At 34.7% G+C, this 20,464-nt stretch overlaps 2 protein-coding genes across 2 annotated transcripts in view; one reads left to right on the top strand and one right to left on the bottom strand.

Moving 5' to 3' along the window:
• Positions 1-558: 558 nt before the first annotated feature.
• On the top strand, positions 559-13,397 carry LOC110438348 (uncharacterized). Its single transcript, XM_073941496.1, has 9 exons — positions 559-611; positions 994-1,042; positions 1,191-1,262; positions 4,783-4,812; positions 8,018-8,332; positions 8,452-8,715; positions 8,819-8,897; positions 9,012-9,069; positions 12,116-13,397. Exons 1-9 carry the CDS (start codon positions 609-611, stop codon positions 12,353-12,355), a joined length of 1,110 nt encoding a protein of 369 aa, XP_073797597.1. The 5' UTR covers positions 559-608; the 3' UTR covers positions 12,356-13,397.
• A 4,090-nt stretch (positions 13,398-17,487) lies between these two features.
• The window catches only part of cavin1b (caveolae associated protein 1b), a 31,060-nt gene continuing 28,083 nt past the window's right edge, over positions 17,488-20,464 (bottom strand). The window contains exon 2 of the mRNA NM_001114549.2: positions 17,488-18,559. Within this exon, the coding sequence (NP_001108021.1) occupies positions 17,699-18,559 (861 nt within the window). The 3' untranslated portion in view covers positions 17,488-17,698. The remainder of the gene's footprint in view (positions 18,560-20,464) is intronic.

The following is a 20,464-nucleotide window of genomic DNA, read 5'->3' as shown; positions in this document are numbered from 1 at the left end:
CATTTGAGGGGAATTAACCTATGAGGGGAACCCATTAATTACCATCATATACACTTTGACAGGTATTTTAAGGAAACATTTTTCTAGAAACTCTAAATAGGTAAGCACATGACCAACACAACAGAAAATTGTGAAACCAGCTAAATATTTTTTCTAAACCAATTAATTATTGATAAAAAAAATAGAGATTTATTACAGTGTGTAATAGATCTATTATTCCAAATTAAGCATTTGAGAGGGGAGAAATTGTATTCGAAGCGCTCTTTGGCAATTTGCTGAATCTTACTAAAGTGTTTGTGTTTGTTTTCTGGCTGCTGTGAGCACCACCATCCTCATTGTTCAATGGTTATCTTTTCTGGATACAACCTGGTGCAGGATTATAGAGACCTCTAGAAAAGGGGTGGCCAACCCTGTTCCTGGAGAGCCACCTTCCTGCAGATTTCAGTTGCTACCCATATCAAACACACCTGCCTGTGTTCAGTTCCTAATTAATTGGTTCAGGTGTGTTTGATATGGGTAGCAACTGAAATCTGCAGGAACAGGGTTGGCAGTAGTCCTCTAAGGTTTTCATAATCTCTTTCACAGAACAAAGGCTCTGTAATCAGTACATGGTTAGTATTATATTTAATCTTACATTATTAGTAGGCTTTTAAAAACACACAATAAAAATGTTCCAGTAGCTTATAGAAAAATACATCTAATGTATAAATTGCACAAAATCACTTAAATTAGTTACTTTAATGTTACATTCATTCATCTTAGCCAGAGACCGGAAAGAAAAGATACAGAATAGCCTTCTGACCCTCTTTACATTTGCATCTTATATATTTATCCATACTTTAGGGCTGTGCTTACTTTATCAAAAAAAAACATTGTTTCTTGTAATATTCTTGTGTTTTAGGTTACGATAGAATGAACAAATGTAGAGCTGTCATTTTTAGTGCTGTTGGGGCATCAGCAATGTGTCACATCTCTATGAGGTTTAATAAACAGGAAGATCTTCAAGAAACTTCTGCTTTTTTCGTTGACTGCACTTCTCAAGGTAAGGCTTAAACTTTGAAACCTCCCAAAAATGTATTTGCAAAAATGTTATTAATTATTAAATTTCTGACAACACAAAGATGAGCTGTCAAGCTTAATTTATAGTTAAAGACTGTCGTTAATATTTAAGTGTCCTGTGTTTATGTCAGCTCCGGCGATGTCTGTGTGCCAGATCACATTTATAATCATCATCAGCTCTGTGTTTCTACACACTCACTCAGGTTGGTTCATATTATAATATATTATAATATATTTTTTCACAGAAAAATATTACAGCATTTACTAGTAGAATGACATTCGATTAAGTAGTTTACAGGTTTTTAATGGCAAAGGAAATGAAAATGCTATATGACTGCAGATGAAGTTAATTACAAAACAAATCAGCTAAAACTTTGGTGTAAAAAAACAGCGACATTCTACAGTAAAAATCTGTATTTTAACTAAAACTGTGATTTTCTGTAAAAACACTGTGCATTCTGGGTAATCTTGTTGTTTCTGAGAAAGTAGCAAACTGTATATTCACAGAGCTCAGCGTCGACACTTAGATTCAGTGTTTGACATCACACTTTGTGCACTGTTCAATATCATGTACTCTAGTTCACTAATATAGTTCACTTGACAGAGTTTATGAACACTAATGAGTGAACTCAGACACTGATGAACACCTGCTCTTAATAATCACATTCACTGAAGGAAAGAGAAACAATAAACACAAACAGTGATTTCAGTTACAGCATAAATACAATCAAGTAAAATAAAAGAGCTTAAAGATCATTAAATAACTCCACAAAGCTTCAGCAGATTCACTGATTACTGACCGCTGACTTGCAGACAGTTCCTATTGAGAATTGACAGAGGTTTGGGTGTATTATTTATTTTGGTGTCACCATAATGGAGGTCAGTGACTGCTTTAGTTTGGCTCTTCACCCTTGACTTATTAACTTTAGTTTTTCTCTGGATGCTAAAACTCAGAGTTAAACACCTTTGTGAATATGTAAGTAATTCAGTCTTTACTCAAAGCCTAAGGTTTGATTGATTATATGAAAAATTTTGCTATGTTCTACTATGTTTTATACCTTTACGTTATGAATGTCAATGTGGAAAGTAACCAGTTCATGTTCCAGCTAAGAGATAATAATAATAAAAACAGTTCAGTTGTTATAAAGACACACTCAGACCTCATGAATCAGCCCTTCAACAATGGTAACAATTAAAAATGTCGTGGCAGAGTACAAAAATCCCAGCATTGCAGTATGAATAAATTATAGCTTATGAAGCTCCAGTTTTCATTATTTGCTGTTGATTCCGCTGTTTATGTTCATTTTGTTGATGTTGTCCCTTTTTGTATCCTGTTTGTGATGCGTGTGACTTGTGTTATTTGTCACCGTTGTTGAGATTCATTTGCCGATTATTGATGTCTCTGTGAGCATAAACCAAACCAAACCAAACCAAACCATAGAGCAATATTTTTGTATCTTATAAACCTTCATAATTCTGTGGCACATGCAAGCATGTTATTGCTTTGCGTTAAATAATGGATTAAACCATAGACAATTATAGAGTTAACATCAGAGAATTATAACATTTCCAATAGTATCTGGATACAGCTTTTATGATGCAAGCTGAGATTGCATCTCTCAGAGATGCAATGTCAGACATAATGCACTCAATGGAGCTGGTGACGTCACTTTAATGGTTTCTCAGTGTTTGAATCAAAGATAAACAGGAAAACACTGATGTTATGCTGCATGTTTCTTTATTTACAGTTTTTTACAATGGCTATGACACTTTTTTCAATACATTTAACAAGTTTCCTAATCTCATGGTTAGCACAGCATCCGTCTTTGTGGGCTATACAATTAACACATTTCCTGTTGCTTTGACACAAAAGGCATCCAGTTAACACAAATTTAAAATGCTTGAACTTCTTTTACACACAAGCACAACCAAGACCAAAACAATGTAATTTTACAGTGCAATTTACCAATGCTTTTACACAGTATGTCAGAACAGATAACAGCATGTTCTAAACAGAACCTATATAGGCTAAAGCCAGCTGTTCATGCTGTCAATTGAAACACAAATATATTCCCTATATATATATATATATATATATATATATATATATATATATATATATATATATATATATATATATATATATATATATATATATATATATATATATATATATATATATATACAGAGTTCTGTAATGTGCTCACTGTTCCTTTCAAAAACCTCATGAGTAATCTTTTTGAACATACAGTATGATCATGAGTGTGCTTTCTAGATGGGAATCAGCTGTCATATATATATCACATTCATATATAGCCAGTGTCCAGCACAGTTTAGCTCCAACCCTAATCAAACACACCTGCTTATAGATTTCTTGTCATCTTAAAGACACTGCATGTTCAGGTGTGTTTGACTAGTGTTGGAACAAAACTCTGCAGGGACACCGGCCCTCGAGGATCAAGTTTGCACATCCCTGGTCTAGACCACGGTTGTCCACACTCGGTCCTGGAGGGCCGGTGTCCTGAAGAGCTTATCTCCAACCCTATACAAACAAACCTGAACCAGTTAATTAAGTTCTTACTAGATATACAAAAAAACTTCGTGGCAGGTGTGTTAAAGCAAGTTGGAGCTAAACTCAGCAGGACACCAGCCCTTCAGGACCGAGTTTGGACACCCCTGGACTAGACTTTTTTTTTTTTGTTTAAAAAAAAATCAGGTATTAATGGCAAGAGTTAAAAAAAGGAGCGAAAGTAACACTGTTATATTTAGCCCACTGCTTAGCTACACCTTATTTTTCACTTCCACATTCCGCTTGGCGACCCCTGATATATAAGCGACTAAGCTAAGGAAAATCAGTGAATAAATTAATGTTCCTTTATTCCTTCTGATGTGGTCAGTAGCAATGTGCAATTTATCTAAGTGGCTCCACATTTGTACAAAAAAATTTTATTAGACCACATGTGTGAGTTACTATAACAGTAAATATTTATTTCTGTCTAAAACATTCTTTTAAAATGAGGCTTATATATATATATATATATATATATATATATATATATATATATATATATATATATATATATATGCTTGGGTCCACACTCTCCTGTAAGCAAGCCTAATTTATTTATTCACAAGAAGTATAGTACTCTTAAACTTCTTGTTCATAAGGGCCTTTAGCCTTGTCTTAGAAACCAGGGGAGTGTGTATTTACAGTTTTTTACAATGACTATGACAGTTTTTTCAATACATTTAAAAAGATTTCTAAACTCTTGGCACGGTTAGCACAACATCCGTCTTTGTGGGCTATACAATTAAGGACACTATTTCAAGGACATTATAGCTTTCCTAACATCTTCGTTACTTCCATCTGAAGTTACTGCTTCATCATCATCTTCGTCAGGACCTTCACCAGCTGCCATTGCGTTGTTAGTTTTTTCACTCTCAGAATCTTCGTTTCTGGTCTTTTTCTTGTCTTTTTTGGCACCTTTGCGTGACATCTTACTTCCCTATACTTTTATATTTGTGTTGCTTGACTTTAGATACATTTCTGGTTGGTATTGTAAGATTGATCGTAAACTAGCAGGCTAGCAGCAGAGCCAAAAAATCGCGACCTCTCAGCACCTAGCCATAACCGGAAGTGCAGTATTGTAACTTTTAAGTGAACGGTCCATTTTAAACCTTTACTCATCGAGTTCTAACGACTGATGTGTTTTTGTGTTTCAGATGATGATCCACTCTGTCACCGTGTCAAAGGTAAATGCAATCTCCACTATCTCCGCTAAACACTTTTTAATGCCTTCACAAGAGAGGTAGACAAAATATGTTATAAACAACTAAGGTCCCAATTCATATGAGCTGCCTTTAACTATATATGCTAACATGAGATATGGTTAATTGGTAGTACAATACAGATACTTTTAAATATAAGAATAATGTAAAAGTATGCTATTTTCTATATAATATGAGCAATGTATCATAACTAGTTTAAATGTTACAGCTATGACACTTTTTTCAATACATTTAACAAGTTTCCTAAACTCTTAACACAATTAGCACAACATCCGTCTTAGTGGGCTATACAATTGAATTAACACATTTCTTGTTTCTTTGACACAAAAGGCATCCAGTTAACACAAATTTAAAATGCTTGAACTTCTTTTACACACAAGCTCAACCAAGACCAAAACAACGTCATTTTACAGTCAATTTTACAAATGCTTTAACACAGTATATGTCAGAACAGATAACAGCATGTTCTAAACAGAAATTATATAGGATAAACTAAAAGTAAACAGCTGCTCATATGTATTGTGAATTGAAACACAAATATATTCCCTGTATTTTATTCCATTGGCAATGAGAAACAGCATATTGTGGTTCTATCTATCTATATATATATATATATATATATATATATATATATATATATATATATATATATATATATATATATATATATATATATATATATATATATACACAGTTGAAGTCAGAATTATTAGCCCCCCTGAATTATTGGACCGCTTGTTTATCTTTTCCCCCAGTTTCTGTTTAATGGAGAGCAGATTTTTTTCAACACTTTTCTAAGCATAATAGTTTTAATAACTCATTTTTATTCACTGATTTATTTTATCTTTGCCATGATGACAGTAAATAATATTTGACTAGATATTTTTCAAGACACTTCTATACAGCTTAAAGGGACATTTAAAGGCTTAACTAGGTTAATTAGGTTAACTTGGCAGGTTATAGTAATTAGGCAAGTTATTGTATAACAAAAGTTTGTTCTGTAGATTATGGAGGAAAAATATAGCTTAAAGGGGCTAAAATAGTGTTAAAAAAATTAAAAACTGCTTTTATTGGAGCTGAAATAAAACAAATACGACTTTTTCCAGAAGAAAAAATATTATTAGACATACTGTGAAAATGTCCTAGCTCTGTTAAACATCATTTAGAAAATATTTTAAAAAGAAGAAGAAAATTTGAATGGAGCTAATAATTCTGACTTCAACTTTATATATATATATATATATATATATATATATATATATATATATATATATATATATATATATATATATATATATAGTTGAAGTCAGAATTATTAGCTCCATTCAAATGTTCTTCTTCTTTTTAATATATATATATATATATATATATATATATATATATATATATATATATATATATATATATATATATATATATATATATATATATCAAATACAGCTGATTACCATCTAGAAACCACACTTATTGGTTGAGGTTTTTCCAATCACATTATCATCTGTTCTAAAAGAGGATTCTTGAGGTTTTTGAAAGGAACAGTGAGCGCATCAAACAACTCCATCACCAATACGTCCAGGTAAGGTTATGCAATACAGTCAATACTGTACTATGCACAGTGTGTTTTGCAGTAAACTACTCTATAAACCTGGAGTTTATTAGTACATACAATAGATATACAGTACAGCATTTGCATACACTGTGTCTAATTACTTTCAGAGAGTCATTAAGTTGGAGGCCAATCAAGTACCAATTATCTATGTTGACGAGGCTGGGGATGTCGCCGTGGGAGAAACATAATAGGCCAAAGAGCCACAGTTACTGTGCCGGGCCATAGAAGATATCAAGTGCAATGTGGATGAGATGGCAGAAGACCAGGCAGAATAGAAGATTACTTTGTTTTTTGTTTGTTTGTTTTTTTTATTAGAATTGCAGTGCTTTTTCTTTGTGTATATCTTGCAGTGATGTCCTTTTGCAAATAAAGATTGTACTGCAGCAATTCTGTGCCTGTTTTTTTTATTTTTTTTATTTTTACATCAACTGTAAATTTTATAAAGCTTTTTTTTTATTATTCATTTTTGTATAGAATTTTTGCAGTAACAGAAAGAAAATACCTGCATTGACTAAACCCAACAAAACAAAACTGTAGAGAGGCTTCAAATATAAGGGCAGAGCTGACACATACAGTTGAAGTCAGAATTATTAGCCCCCTTTTGATTTTTATTTTCTTTTTTAAATATTTCCCAAATGATGTTTAACAGAAAAATGGCATTTTTACAGTATGTCTGATAATATTTTTCTTCTGGAGAAAGTCTTATTTGTTTTATTTCGACTAGAATAAAAGTAGTTATTAATTTAAAAAAAAAACATTTTTGGGACAAAATTATTAGCCCCTTTAAGCTATTTTTTTTTTTTTTGATAATCTACAGAACAAACCATCATCATACAATAACTTGCCTAATTACCCTAACCTGCCTAGTTCACCTTATTAACCTAGTTAAGCCTTTAAATGTCACTGTAAGCTGTATAGAAGTGTCTTGAAAAATATCTAGTAAAATATTATTTACTGTCATCATGACAAAGACAAAATAAATCTGTTGTTAGAAATAAGTTTTTAAAAATATTATGCTTGGAAATGTGCTAAAACAATCTTCCCTCCATTAAACAGAAATTGGGGAAAAAATAAACAGGGGCGCTAATAATACAGGGGGCTAATAATTCTGCCTTCAACTGTAAGTAATGCAGTTTCTGTAATGTCAACTGATGATAGTGTTTTTATTGTCAGTGTGTTTTGATTGACTGAATGTTTCTGTTGGAAGAGAACATGTGTTTGTGTTTTGAATAATTATTTCATTTTGAAACATGTTTTGAAACATGCAGAGTTTTGTTAGACATAGTGTTGTGTGTTCATTTATTATTTTATTTTGAAAAGTAGTTCAGATGTGTAGTTTACAATGTGTGATTTTGAGCATGAAATGAACTGTTTTGCCAATTGTGTGTTTTAGGTGTGTTGCTGCGTTAAGAGTTTATCAAACTTGTTAAATGTATTGAAACTGTCATAGCCATTGTAAAAAAACTGTTATACATATCTAAAGATCTAAAGATCTAGATCTAAAGATGTGTAGAAAATATGAGTTTTCTTAATAATGAACTACACTTTTTTTATTTGTAGATTCACCACAACAACCTGAACTTAAACCCAAGAAACCACGTGTGATGGAGGAAAATACAGTCAGTCTGAACTGCTCTGCTGAAGCCCCCTGCCTAAAACAATCTCCTACAATAACCTGGTCTAACATCCCTAAATCTGCCAACATTACCACACACTTACTGGAAAAATCTAATAAAATCCAGTCAGTGATTTCACATGTGACCTTCAAAGCTTCATACAGAGATCACAACAGGAACATCACCTGCATTGTTACTTATACAAGAAATACTTTTGATAACTCAACTGTGGAGACCAACGTGACGCTACACGTCATGTGTAAGAGATAAAACTACTTTGTGTTTTTCACAATCATTGGTCTGAAATGAACAGATAATGTCATTATTTATGATCGAGTTTTAATGTTAAGTTTAACTTGTGCTTTTATTTCTGTTAAGTTCCTCCAAAAGAAACTCACATCACCATCAGTCCATCAGCTTCACTCTCTGTTGGCACTAATGTGACTTTGACCTGCAGAGGCAAAGGCAGTCAATCAAAAAATATGACCTACACCTTTTACAAACGTGGAGAGAACAGACCTGTTTATCAGAGAAAACACTTTACTTTCATTCTTACTCAGAATAATACAGGGTGGTATTCCTGCACCATACAGAATAAACATGGCAATCAGTCATCAGAAGAGATCCAGCTCACAGTTGGAGGTGGGTTTAACATAGTCTAATAAAGATCAGGGCCATTTACAGAATCAAATAAACAAAAATCAGTTACAACTTACAATAATTAAAAGCTTTTCTTATGTCGTAGGATCTATACCTATGATTATAGCTTGTGTTGGAGGAATTGTAGCAGTGCTGATGCTCTCTGCTATTTGTCTTTATACCAGGTAATTTTAGTTGCCTTTTACAGTTCAAGTCATTTTTAACATGTATTCAGATTTGTGCTTTTGTTACATACCTGTCTAGTTTGTCAAGTCAAGTTTCTTTATTTCCTCTCACAGGATCATGAAAAGGACAAACAGGGAAGATGGTGCTGTAGAAAACGATTCCTTTAATCAGGTTTGTGCACTATTCTTGGCTCTCTAAATTTAAAGACCTGCTATATGTGGATCATACCTGTCAACCCTCACATTTTTTTGCTTGATTATTCTATTTTTCCCATTCTATAACCCCAATTTACATATTGTTCACTATTGTTTCCCATATTTTTAGTCTTCCTATTTAAAAAATACCACTGGGCATATTTAATGTTTGCTAAATTAGGCAAGGCAAGTTTATTTATATGGCACATTTTATACACAGTGGCATTTCAAAGTGCTTTACATAAACAGCAATAAAAGAAACAGGCGTAAAACAAATAATAAAAAACAGATTAAATGTGTTAAAACAGATTAGAAAAGAAGGGAAAAGAAAAAAAAAGACACAATAGTGTGATATGTACTGTCGGACATAGTGCTCATTCAGTAAAGGCACAGCTAAACAGACGTGTTTTCAGTCTTGATTTGAATGTGCCTAATGTTGGAGCACATCAGATCAATTCTGGAAGCTGATTCCAGCAGCAGGGGGCGTAGCAGCTGAAGACCGATTCACCTAGCTTTGACTGAACTCTTGGAATTTCTAGTTTGTATTATCCTAAAGATCTGAGTGATCTGTTGGGTTTGTATTCAGTGAGCATATCTGTAATGTAGTGTGGCCATTTAGTGATTTATAGACAAGTAATAATACTTTAAAATGTTTTCTGAATGTAACTGTGAGCCAGTGTAGAGACCTGAGGACAGATGTGATGTACTCTGATTTTCTGGTTTTGGTCAGAATTGTGGCAGCAGCATTCTAGATGAGCTGCAACTGGCTGACTGTCTTTTTGGGAAGGCCTGTGAGGAGGCCGTTACAGTAATCCACCCGGATGCTGATGAAAGCATGAACAAGTTTCTCGAAGTCTTCACTATAAACAGAACATGTAATTCTTGCAATGTTTTTAAGATGGTAGTATGCGGATTTAGTTAGTGCTTTGACATGACTACTAAAATTCATATCTCAGAGATTAGATCTATACACTAAGAGCCAGAACAAACCCTGCAGAAACATGTTTACTGGAATGTTTTTGATGTGAACTAATAAATGGGTATGAAGACGTTTACCGTTTATGTTAAGTTTGGCTTGCAGTTAGGGTTATGTACTTCTACATGACTGTTATCCAACTATTATTCCTCTTTGATTTTGGGAATAATTTACAGTTAGGTTTGGGTTTAGGGGTATGAATAAATTATGGATCAAATTTTTGGACAAAATTTATGTTCCAGGATCAACGTCAATGTTAATCTAGGATTGTACTTGGCAGAATCACACCCGCCAAGTTGAATGGAGTCATTAAACAGATGAAAGAGCACATGGCTCAATGAAGCACATTTAACATATTATTCTAGCATGTTTTACGAAGCGAATGCTCTTCCAGCTGCAACGCAGTAAAAAAATGAGGAGTAGGGTTTACTTGAAGAAAGCTTGGAAATGTTTTTCACTCAGAAAGGCTAGTAAATCTTCAAAGCTTTGCCAAGTAAAAGATTAACCAAAATTATTAGTACATGTGATTAGAAATGTTTAAGTACTTAGAAAATTCAAAGTAAATTTTATTGACTTTTTGTTTGTAAAATTTATTTAAGTCTTACATTTAAGTATTTACTATTTTTAGATTTTTTTTAAATCCAAGTGATCTATTTTAGTTATCCTGAGTAAACTTTTTTCTTCAAAATGTTAAATAAAATATTGTGATACATTGCAACCGTTTTTTTTAATTAAAAACACTGCAGGACACTGTCATTGAGTACTTTAATTTGAAGGGCAAAGATGGACGCACAGCTTTAAGGGAAGGAAAGTGATTGCAGACACTTTTATATTAATTTCAATATGTGAAAATATGGGAAAATATTTATTGATAGGCTGATAGCGGGATAAAATGGTAAAATAGTCTACGGGAGAATCCTGGCAAAAACGAAAGGGTTGACATGTATGAAGTGAACAGGAAGTGTTTGTGGAACAACAGTTTTGCAAGGGATATATATATATATATATATATATATATATATATATATATATATATATATATATATATATATATATATATATATATATATATATGTATGTATGTATATATGTATATATATATATATATAAGTATATGTATGTATGTATATATATATATATATATATATATATATATATATATATATATATATATATATATATATATATATATATATATATATGTGTGTGTGTGTGCATATATATATATATATATATACATTTTTTTTTTTTCCTATCATTGTTTTTTATTTTTTGCTCCCACACATTTTTTCCTCCATCAATACGCTCCCTTCGGGTCTCTGTAGTTTTAGACAGATGTCGTTTGCTAATATGCTTATGCTAATCGGATCTAGAGCAAACTCACTCAAATAAAACTTCTTTTAACACAAACTTACAAACAGGAGCTCTAGACCTTTCCGCAAATGAAACCAAATTGATTATTAAACAAATTATGTAATTTATGTAATTTATCTTGTAAATATCACATTATACAATATACATATACATACATATACATACAGTTTAATATATTACGAAACAATTTAGTGTTAAAGTAAATATTACTTGGGCATATCCATTTGAATTCACTATTGTATTTTAAGCACAATAAGTTAAAAATACATATTGAGTAGCTTATTGAATTAAAATTGAAATTTTGTAGTAAAAAGACAAAATACGATTTATTTGTAAAATTTACTTGAATTATGCTATTTTTATTTACAAGTCCCACAAATACTTTTTTACTGGGATACACTCTCACATTCACACACACACATATGCACTCATACACTTCGGCCAGTTTTGCTTACCCAATTCACCTATAGCACATAGTAAGCTTCTTGCTGTGAGCCACTGTGCCGCCAGCACACTTTTTTTTAATACTACCAACATGTAGACAAACCAAGATACATTTTTTTTCTGGCACCTCACTCTCATACCATTAATGTTCAAACCTATAAAAGGGAAAGATCCTGTTTTAATCCTGGTAGCTTACACCAAATATTTTGTTTGTTTGTCATCTTTTTAGGCTCAAAATGGTACTGTTGACTGCACATATGCTGAAGTTCTCACTGTGACCAAGCAGGACAATACAATCTCTGATGTTCAAAGTTTTAGTAAGAATGACCACAACACAGAGGAAGATTCAGCAGAAGATAACCAGGAAAAGGGTTCAGATGTAGTGTATACGCAAGTGAATGTGCTACTCAAAAACACACAACCCATCAATGTTCAATGTGAGAGCATTTATGCTCAGGTGAAAATATAAATAGTACTTTTATATGTACCCAAAGCTGTAACTGGGGTGGAGCTGTAACTCTTTCAAAAGGCACACATTTGTACCTAAACAAGGTCATATTGATACCTCAAAGATATTTAATAGTACCTAAACCAGTGGTGTCCAAACTCAGTCCTGGAGGGCCAGTTTCCTGCAGATTTTAGCTCCAACTTGCCTCAACACAACTGTAAGGATGTTTCTAGAAAACCTAGTAAGAGCTTGAATAGCTAGCCCAGGTGTGTCTGATTTTGGTTGGAACTAAACTTTGCAGGACACTGGCCCTCAAGGACTGAGTTTGGACATGCCTGACCTAAACAGTCCTAATATGTGCATTTAAAGGGCTCCTATTTTGGTATTTTTACAAGATATATTTTTACAAGAAAATACGTTTTTGTGTCTCAACACAGAATGTGTCTTTTAAAGTTCATATCTAATTACCCATCAGATCATTCAATTTACCCTGTTGAATATTTTAGTTTTTGGCTCAGATGGAATTGTAACTGTTTTGCACCTGTGCCTTTAAATGCAAATGAGCTGGTTCTCCCCACCCACTCTGTGAACATGTCACATCAGAGAATGATAACTAGGGTCGGATGTTAGATAAATACAGCACAATGGTTGACAGCAACCCAGATATGATGAAGCAGAGACCCACAGTCACAAATAACAGTGTTTCCGAATAGTTATTTGATCTAGTCGTTGTGGAATTTATTCAGCCTTTATGCAACAATGAATGAGCCACACATAATGCTGTTACAATGTTTAAATGGATGTGTGTCATGTTTTGAGTTTTTGGAATAAAAAGTTTTATTAAGATTTTTTTTAGGTTTTTATAAAATTTGTGGTAGTAAAAATATTATATATCAGTTTGTTTATAATAATCTTTGTTTAAAATATTTGTATTATATGCTGGATTTTAGATAGCAACTTTATTTGATCTGTTTTTCTGTTTGTTTCTATATTTATTTTTTTCCTCATTGTTATTACACGTGTCATATCTGAGGTAAGGCAATAAACCGTGTTTCTGGAGGTATTTGTGTGGTTTATTGTTTCAGTTTGACAGAAAGTACATAAGGAGTTATTTTGTGATGATGTAAAATAAGAAGAAAATGAATTTTTCTGTAAAATAAAAGAAAAGAGTGATATATTTGAGGAACAGAGTAAAAAAAAAATTAATACTCTTCCTGACTGTACCCACAGCTGCCTTTCCTGTTTCAGCCCAGCCGTACAAGCCCTCATGGTGCAACAGCCATACTGTGCACTCTCTCATTCAGACTAATGTAACCATAGTTGCTAAACATTTTAACTAGATTTATTGAAGGCACAAATGGCACTTGCTCATTCTGTTTATTACAACCAGAAACATATAAACATTTATGTACATATAATATAGGAAAACGGCCAGTTTTATATTTGTCACATATATTGAAAACCAATATTGAAACATATATGTATATTTGCCATAGTTAAATTGCATAACATGCCAATTACATGTAATACCAATTTTAAGTGATCGCACATACATACATTTTTTTGCATTTTTTTTTTAGTACTTAGATATTGCCTTCATAATAGAAAATATGAGTTAGGCATCATGCCAAAGTTATATATATATATATATATATATATATATATATATATATATATATATATATATATATATATATATATATATATATATATTTTTTTTTTTTTTTTTTTTTTTTTTTTTTTTACTGTATGAACATAATATTTGGTGTTTTAAACTGTAAGAATTAATGCTTTAAGTTATCAATTTATATTATATTTCTATACCTACTGATTTGATTTACCCAGAGATGGGTTGCGGTTGGAAGGGCATCCACTGCGTAAAAACTTGCTGGATAAGTTGGTGGTTCATTCCGCTGTGGCAACCCCAGATTAATAAAGGGACTAAGCAGACAAGAAAATGAATGAATGAATAATTATTGTTATTATCATTTTCAATGGTAATAATGATATATTATTATTAAGTAATATATCAATTTAAAAGTACATACAGTTAAAAAAAAAAAAAAAACGTGAGAAAAAAACTGAGCCCAAACTTTTGATCAGTAGAGAGTGTATATATATATATATATATATATATATATGTGTGTGTGTGTGTGTGTGTGTGTGTGTGTGTGTGTGTATTTGAAGCTTCTTCAAAAATGTGAAAATATATAACAGTTCTATGTTTTTGGACATTTACTCAAAGTGTGAAGCATGAATGTTTTTATTAACACATTAGTGGTTAAAACGTGACATTACAAGATAAGCATCATCAGCTAAACAAGCAAAAAAAAAAAAAAAAGAAGTTTTGCAAAATTACGCAACTACTGACAATGATACAACCTAAACAACGAGAAGGATAAAAGTAACACAACAGAGACAGGATTGTGCTCTCAGTAATAGCAGTGATTCAAAATCATATGAGCGAGTGCTGATGACGTCAGATGCCTCGGTGGCCTTTTTACAACATTACAACACATGTCCACCAGGGGACGTACAAATCTTACACAAACAGTAGTTTTAAATGGGTAAAAAGAGCACTGCTGCCGTTGTTGAGCAAGCCTGGAGCGCTATTCTGCAAATGATTTCATGTAGAGCATTAAACTTCTTCTATAATCCGTATATTTCGACATTTTTCTGTAAACCTCATGCAGAACAATTCATCACATTGAGAGCAAAACAATCAGTGTAACAGTTTGATTACGACAGCCTGTTTTAAGGAAATGTAACATTAAACTCCAAGATATATAAAATATATATAAAAACGAGCACTTAGAAGCAATACTTCAGGTTTTTTTGGTTTGTTCCTCCGTAGATGAAAAGTGAAGAACAGCAACTTTACATTATCATTAGCTAATACAGGAAGGAAACAATCAGTCACACTTTAATTTAGGTGGCCTTGCATGTACTTAATCAACTGATACAGCGTACATATCATGTACATACATGTCTCTACATGTAATAATTACATTTAGGCATGAATTTCATTAACATGGTCATTTCATTGTTAACTTCAGTCCCAACCCAATAATCTTTAAGGGACAGTTCACCAAAACATTCACTTGCCATTTAACTGTCACAAACCCATTTGGTGAACACCATAGATATTTACATTAGATGTCACCTGTGCTATTTGTTGCCTATTGGAAGGAATGTGTCAATAAAGTTGCCATTTTAGTACATGGTAGCGCACCTTTGAAATGAATGTGGGACCAAGGTGTAGCGGAAGACTGGTCATCCAGAGCCAGGGATATATATACATATATACATGTATCTATGATCGCGCATTGCCGACAAAGAGCGTGTGTTTTTGTTTATGCAAATGTATTATTCTCCCTCCCTGTCAATTTGATCTAATCCATGTACTGAAACACACCCCCTCTCTTGCTTTCACTTCTAAATCTAACGGAGGGAGCGATTCGTTTGTGAAGAATCTCCGTTATGAACGACTCATTCACTTAGCCAAAAACAAAACAAGTTTCTAGCACCGCAGCATCTTGTTATTAGATTTCATTAACATTGTTGGCTTATTTTATTCAAGCAAACTAGCCTAAGCCTAGTATGTAGTGCAAGTTGGTGCTATTTTGCCTTACGCCCCATTCACATGAGGCATTAGCATTAACTCTTCCCATTCACTTTAAATGGGTGATGCCAGGCATTGTCAAACTGCATTGTGGATCCGTCAGCACCGCTTAAGTGGCGTTGCTCGCTGCAGAAGCTGGGACTTTCTCAACTTTTTAACCACAGCCAATCAGACGTTTTTAACGTCAGCCAATCAGATCGCTGTATGCAAATACACCAGCTCAGACAGTGGCCTATTGCTGACTAATTTCATTGGCTGACGCTGCTATGACGATCCTGTCAGCCCCAACATCAGACATGCCCTCTATCAAGCATTGACGGTGAAGCCTTGTGTGAATCGGGCGTTACAGAGAATATAGTATCATCAATACTTGTTTAGCACAAAAGTTCGTGACATACGAAATCATAAAAAAACTAAATCTTACTTATGAAATGTTCTGCCTTTGTGCTTTGTTTTCTTTGTTTGCTCATTACTACACCCGTAGGCATCGCTAAAGTCCAGCATCTTCACATTGGCTTAAGTCTTCACTAGTGCTGTGGAATGACATTGGTCCTGGGAGCGATGTGCAAATGTGGCGGCGCTATTGACGTATGCTCAGGGTCCGTATGTGATATCTAGTGTATATATCTATGGGTGAACACAAAAAAAGATATTCGCATGATATGTTCTCACAAAAGGCAACCATTAACTTATTATGGATGCCAAGGGTTTAAAATTTTCATCTAAATGTATTCTTTTGAGATGAACAGAAGAAAGAAACTCATAAGGGTTCGGAAAACACTTAAGTAAATAGTGAGTACATTTTCATTTTTGGATGAACTATGATTTTAAGCCTAACTGTAGCGGAGTCCAGCTAGCGCAGTGCTATGCAGGTAAACCTCACTTCTCTGACCTCAAGAGGTGCTCTAGTGAGAGACACTAGACGCTTGTTATAGCAACCGACTCCCGTGCAAAGAATCTCTGGTTCAATCCCAGCTCAGCGTGGGCTGGGTGCAGTAGGACTGGTGGGTTGAATAACCATAATTAGTAAATATGGGAACTTTCCGGAACAACCGAAACTGGTTACATCGTAAATCCACAGTTGGACTAAAATAAAGTGTGACCACGTATTCTTCTAGTACAAGGAAACTACATGTCCAACAAGTCTGTTGTTTATTTGATCAAGCCATGTGTTTGTAATCGGTTTCGTAATATTGCTATTGTCTGTTCATTATGCCAAACTAGCATGAAAATATTCCCAAATACACATGGTATTCTTATTGGTCAGCACGCCTAGTCCCCATACCCTTACCAAAGAAGGTGAATTCAAGGAACTATGTTACTTGGACTAGTACAGTAAATCTCTCACTCACACACACTCATTTTGAAACAAATTGCTGCTAGAAAAGATGCAAATACACACATGCAAACAGACACATTCATGATCTCGACATCTGGACTAGCATTACAGCATACCTGCCCAGGGCACCTACACACTAGAGATTAAACTCTGTCAAAGAACACTGCAAATACTGTAATGGGGATGGGACTCTGTGGAAACCTAGAGCAAACAAATAGGGTTTGGAGAAGCTGATGTTATTTTGAGGAACCAAAAGTTCTTCAGGCATCAGTTCAGAGATTTCAGCAATAAGTTTTGCTCCTTTTGCATGGTCAGAATAATTCCTAGCCACCAAATATTCTGTTACAGCTTCTCTAATGTGTAAGTACCCCTGAACACACACATACAAACATGCACACTAACACTAATCGCTGTCTCTGTCATGATCTTCCACCAGCACCAGCTCGTCTCCTTTCTCCAGCAGCGCTCTCATCTCAGGGCTGTCTTCTGTCTCGTCCTCGTCTTCCTCCACCATCTCTCCAGCTTCCATCTCCATCTCTGCATCTTCCTCTCCCTCCATCACTGCGTTCTCCACCTCCTCTGTGTCGCCGACAACTTCCACCATCTCAGTTCCCTGAATCTCCACTTCTCCCTCACGGATCTTCTTCACATGGAAGGTGAACGGTGGAACCTTGTAGACGGCCGTTTTGGAGCGGGCGTAGATGGTGTGGTCAGGAGTAAAAGACTTCATCACCTTCTTCTGTGAAGTCTTCATCTTCTCTTTGCGCTCGGGGTTCACGGACATGCGGGTGCCAAGTTTACCCATTTTCTTTTCTATGTTGTGACGTGTTTTCTCCAGGTTCTCTCGGGTCTTCTGTTTGGTCTTTTCAAGGTTTTCCTTAGTCTTCTGTCTTGTTTTTTCCAAGTTCTCTTTGGTCCTCATGCGAGTTTTCTCCAGGTTCTCTTTGGTCTTCTGTTTGGTCTTCTCCAAGTTCTCCTTGGTCTTCTGTTTGGTTTTCTCCATATTCCCCTTGGAGAAAACGGTTTTGATGTTCTGGACACGTTGCAGGCTGCTCCGCTTGATGCGTTCTGCTCGAGACTCCTCAATTGTCTCCTCAATCTCCACCTCCTCTTCATCAGAGGACAGGTCCAGATTAACTTTCTCTTTGTCCTCTCCTCCTTCTTCTGCTGCAGCTTTGAGTTCACCCTCAGCTTCCCCTTCCACAGGCTCTGGATACTTCATAGACTTGGCCACATTCACTTTCGAACCCACTTTTACTTCATCCTGCAAACGAAAATCAAAATAATCATGTAAGTTATTGCGATAAAGCAGGGGTGGCCAATCCTGTTCCTGGAGATCTACCTTCCTGCAGATTTCAGTTGCAACCCTTATCAAACACACCTGTCTGTAATTATCAAGTGGATTTCAGGTCCTAATTAATTGGTTCAGGTGGGTTTGATCAGGGTAGGAGCTAAACACAGGCAGGTAGATCTCCAGGAACAGGATTGAGCACCCCTGCGATAAAGCAAGGTACACAACACAACAGTAACTTCGCTAGAGTTTACACTTTATTTTTAAAGTCCACTGTACTAACTTCTTTCGTAAGAAACTTTCTCACTACATGTAACAAATTCCAACTAGATTATTGATAGATTATTTAGTTGTAGGGTTAGTAGAGCAAGTTGACGTTATTTTCAAAATGCACACATTTGTAGATAAAAGATCCATATTGATACCTCAGATGGTCATCACTCACTTTCCCCTCATCTTAGTCATTTATTTATCATGGGTTGCCAAGAGTCTTCTAACTCAGGGGTTGCCAAACTTTTCAAGTCACTCACGACCCCCAATATTCACTGAGGTGGTTATAGATATCTAATCCTTGCACACAATGTACACACACATACCAATAGGTCCAAGACTATTCATCGTTTAATTTTGGAGAGCGCCACTCGGAGACCATCCTTCATGTTTAGTTGTGGCCTGTATTTATTTTTAATGTACATGAGTGCCGTAAAGGTGTCAGAAAGTTTAACCTGGTGTCATTAAATCTATCTGCGGCATCTGACACTGTTGCTGTGTCTTTAATATAACAATCACCCCAGGGGTCGCAAAAAAATGGATCTATTGTTCTAAAATTGCGTCTAAAAACAACGATATTTTGGCATCCAATAACGCCGTCAAATGACGTTGATATTTGGTGGATTTTAGGCTGTGTTGGAAAGTAACCAAAATCCAACGCCTGATAGATGCCATAGTGGTAACTTCCACACAATGTCAATGTGTAACATGATTAAACGTTAATATTTGGTTTTATTTTAGGTTGGATGTTGGACATTGACGTCAACCTGACGTCGGGTTCTGACGTCAACTCGATTTCCATTTCAAACCAAAATCCAACGTCCCTACGTTTTTTGGGTACTTTGGGGTACAACATCGATATGATGTCATGTTGACATCCAGTGACTGCAGGGTTTATTAATCAGGGGTTTCCTCAGCGGAATGAACCGCCGACTTATCCAGCACATGTTTTACGCAGCGGACGCCATTCCAGCTGCAACCTAGCACTGGGAAACCCAACTTTAGTTCTTTCTTAAAATATTACATTAAGTCTGCGAAATAGCCTAGTGGTTAGCGCGTCGACATATGGTGCAATAGCACGTCAGGGCGTCACATGTTTGAATCCCAGCTTGAGGACATTTCCCTACCCTACCCCCTTCTCTCTCTCCAACTTTGCTTCCTGTCTAATAAAGGCAAATATATATATATATATATATATATATATATATATATATATATATATTACATTAAAAATTAAAAAGTAGATGACACAGTTAGCACTGTCAAGTGCTAGCAAGAAGGTCACAATTTCGACTCCCGGCTGGGTCAGTTGATATTTCTGTGTGAAGTTTGCATGCTGTCCCCGTGTAGGCATGGGTTTCCTCCGCATGCTCCAGTTTCCCCCACAGTCCAAAGACGTGTGTGTGAATGAGTGTGTATGGATGTTTCCCAGTACAGGGTTGCAACTGGAAGAGTATTCGTTGTGTAAAACATATGCTGGACAAGTTGTGGCGACCCCTGAGGAATAAAGGGACTAAGCTGAAGGAAAATTAATGAATGAATTAAAGAGTATTCGAGTTTGTTCATCTTTTGATTGGGTCATAACCCAAAACACTCTAGATGGTTCAT

This window comes from Danio rerio, chromosome 24 (assembly GCF_049306965.1).
Source record: "Danio rerio strain Tuebingen ecotype United States chromosome 24, GRCz12tu, whole genome shotgun sequence".
In the NCBI taxonomy this organism is placed as follows: domain Eukaryota; kingdom Metazoa; phylum Chordata; class Actinopteri; order Cypriniformes; family Danionidae; genus Danio; species Danio rerio.
The sequence above is the reverse complement of the archived record's forward strand: the minus strand, read 5'-3'. Positions and strand labels throughout refer to the sequence as shown.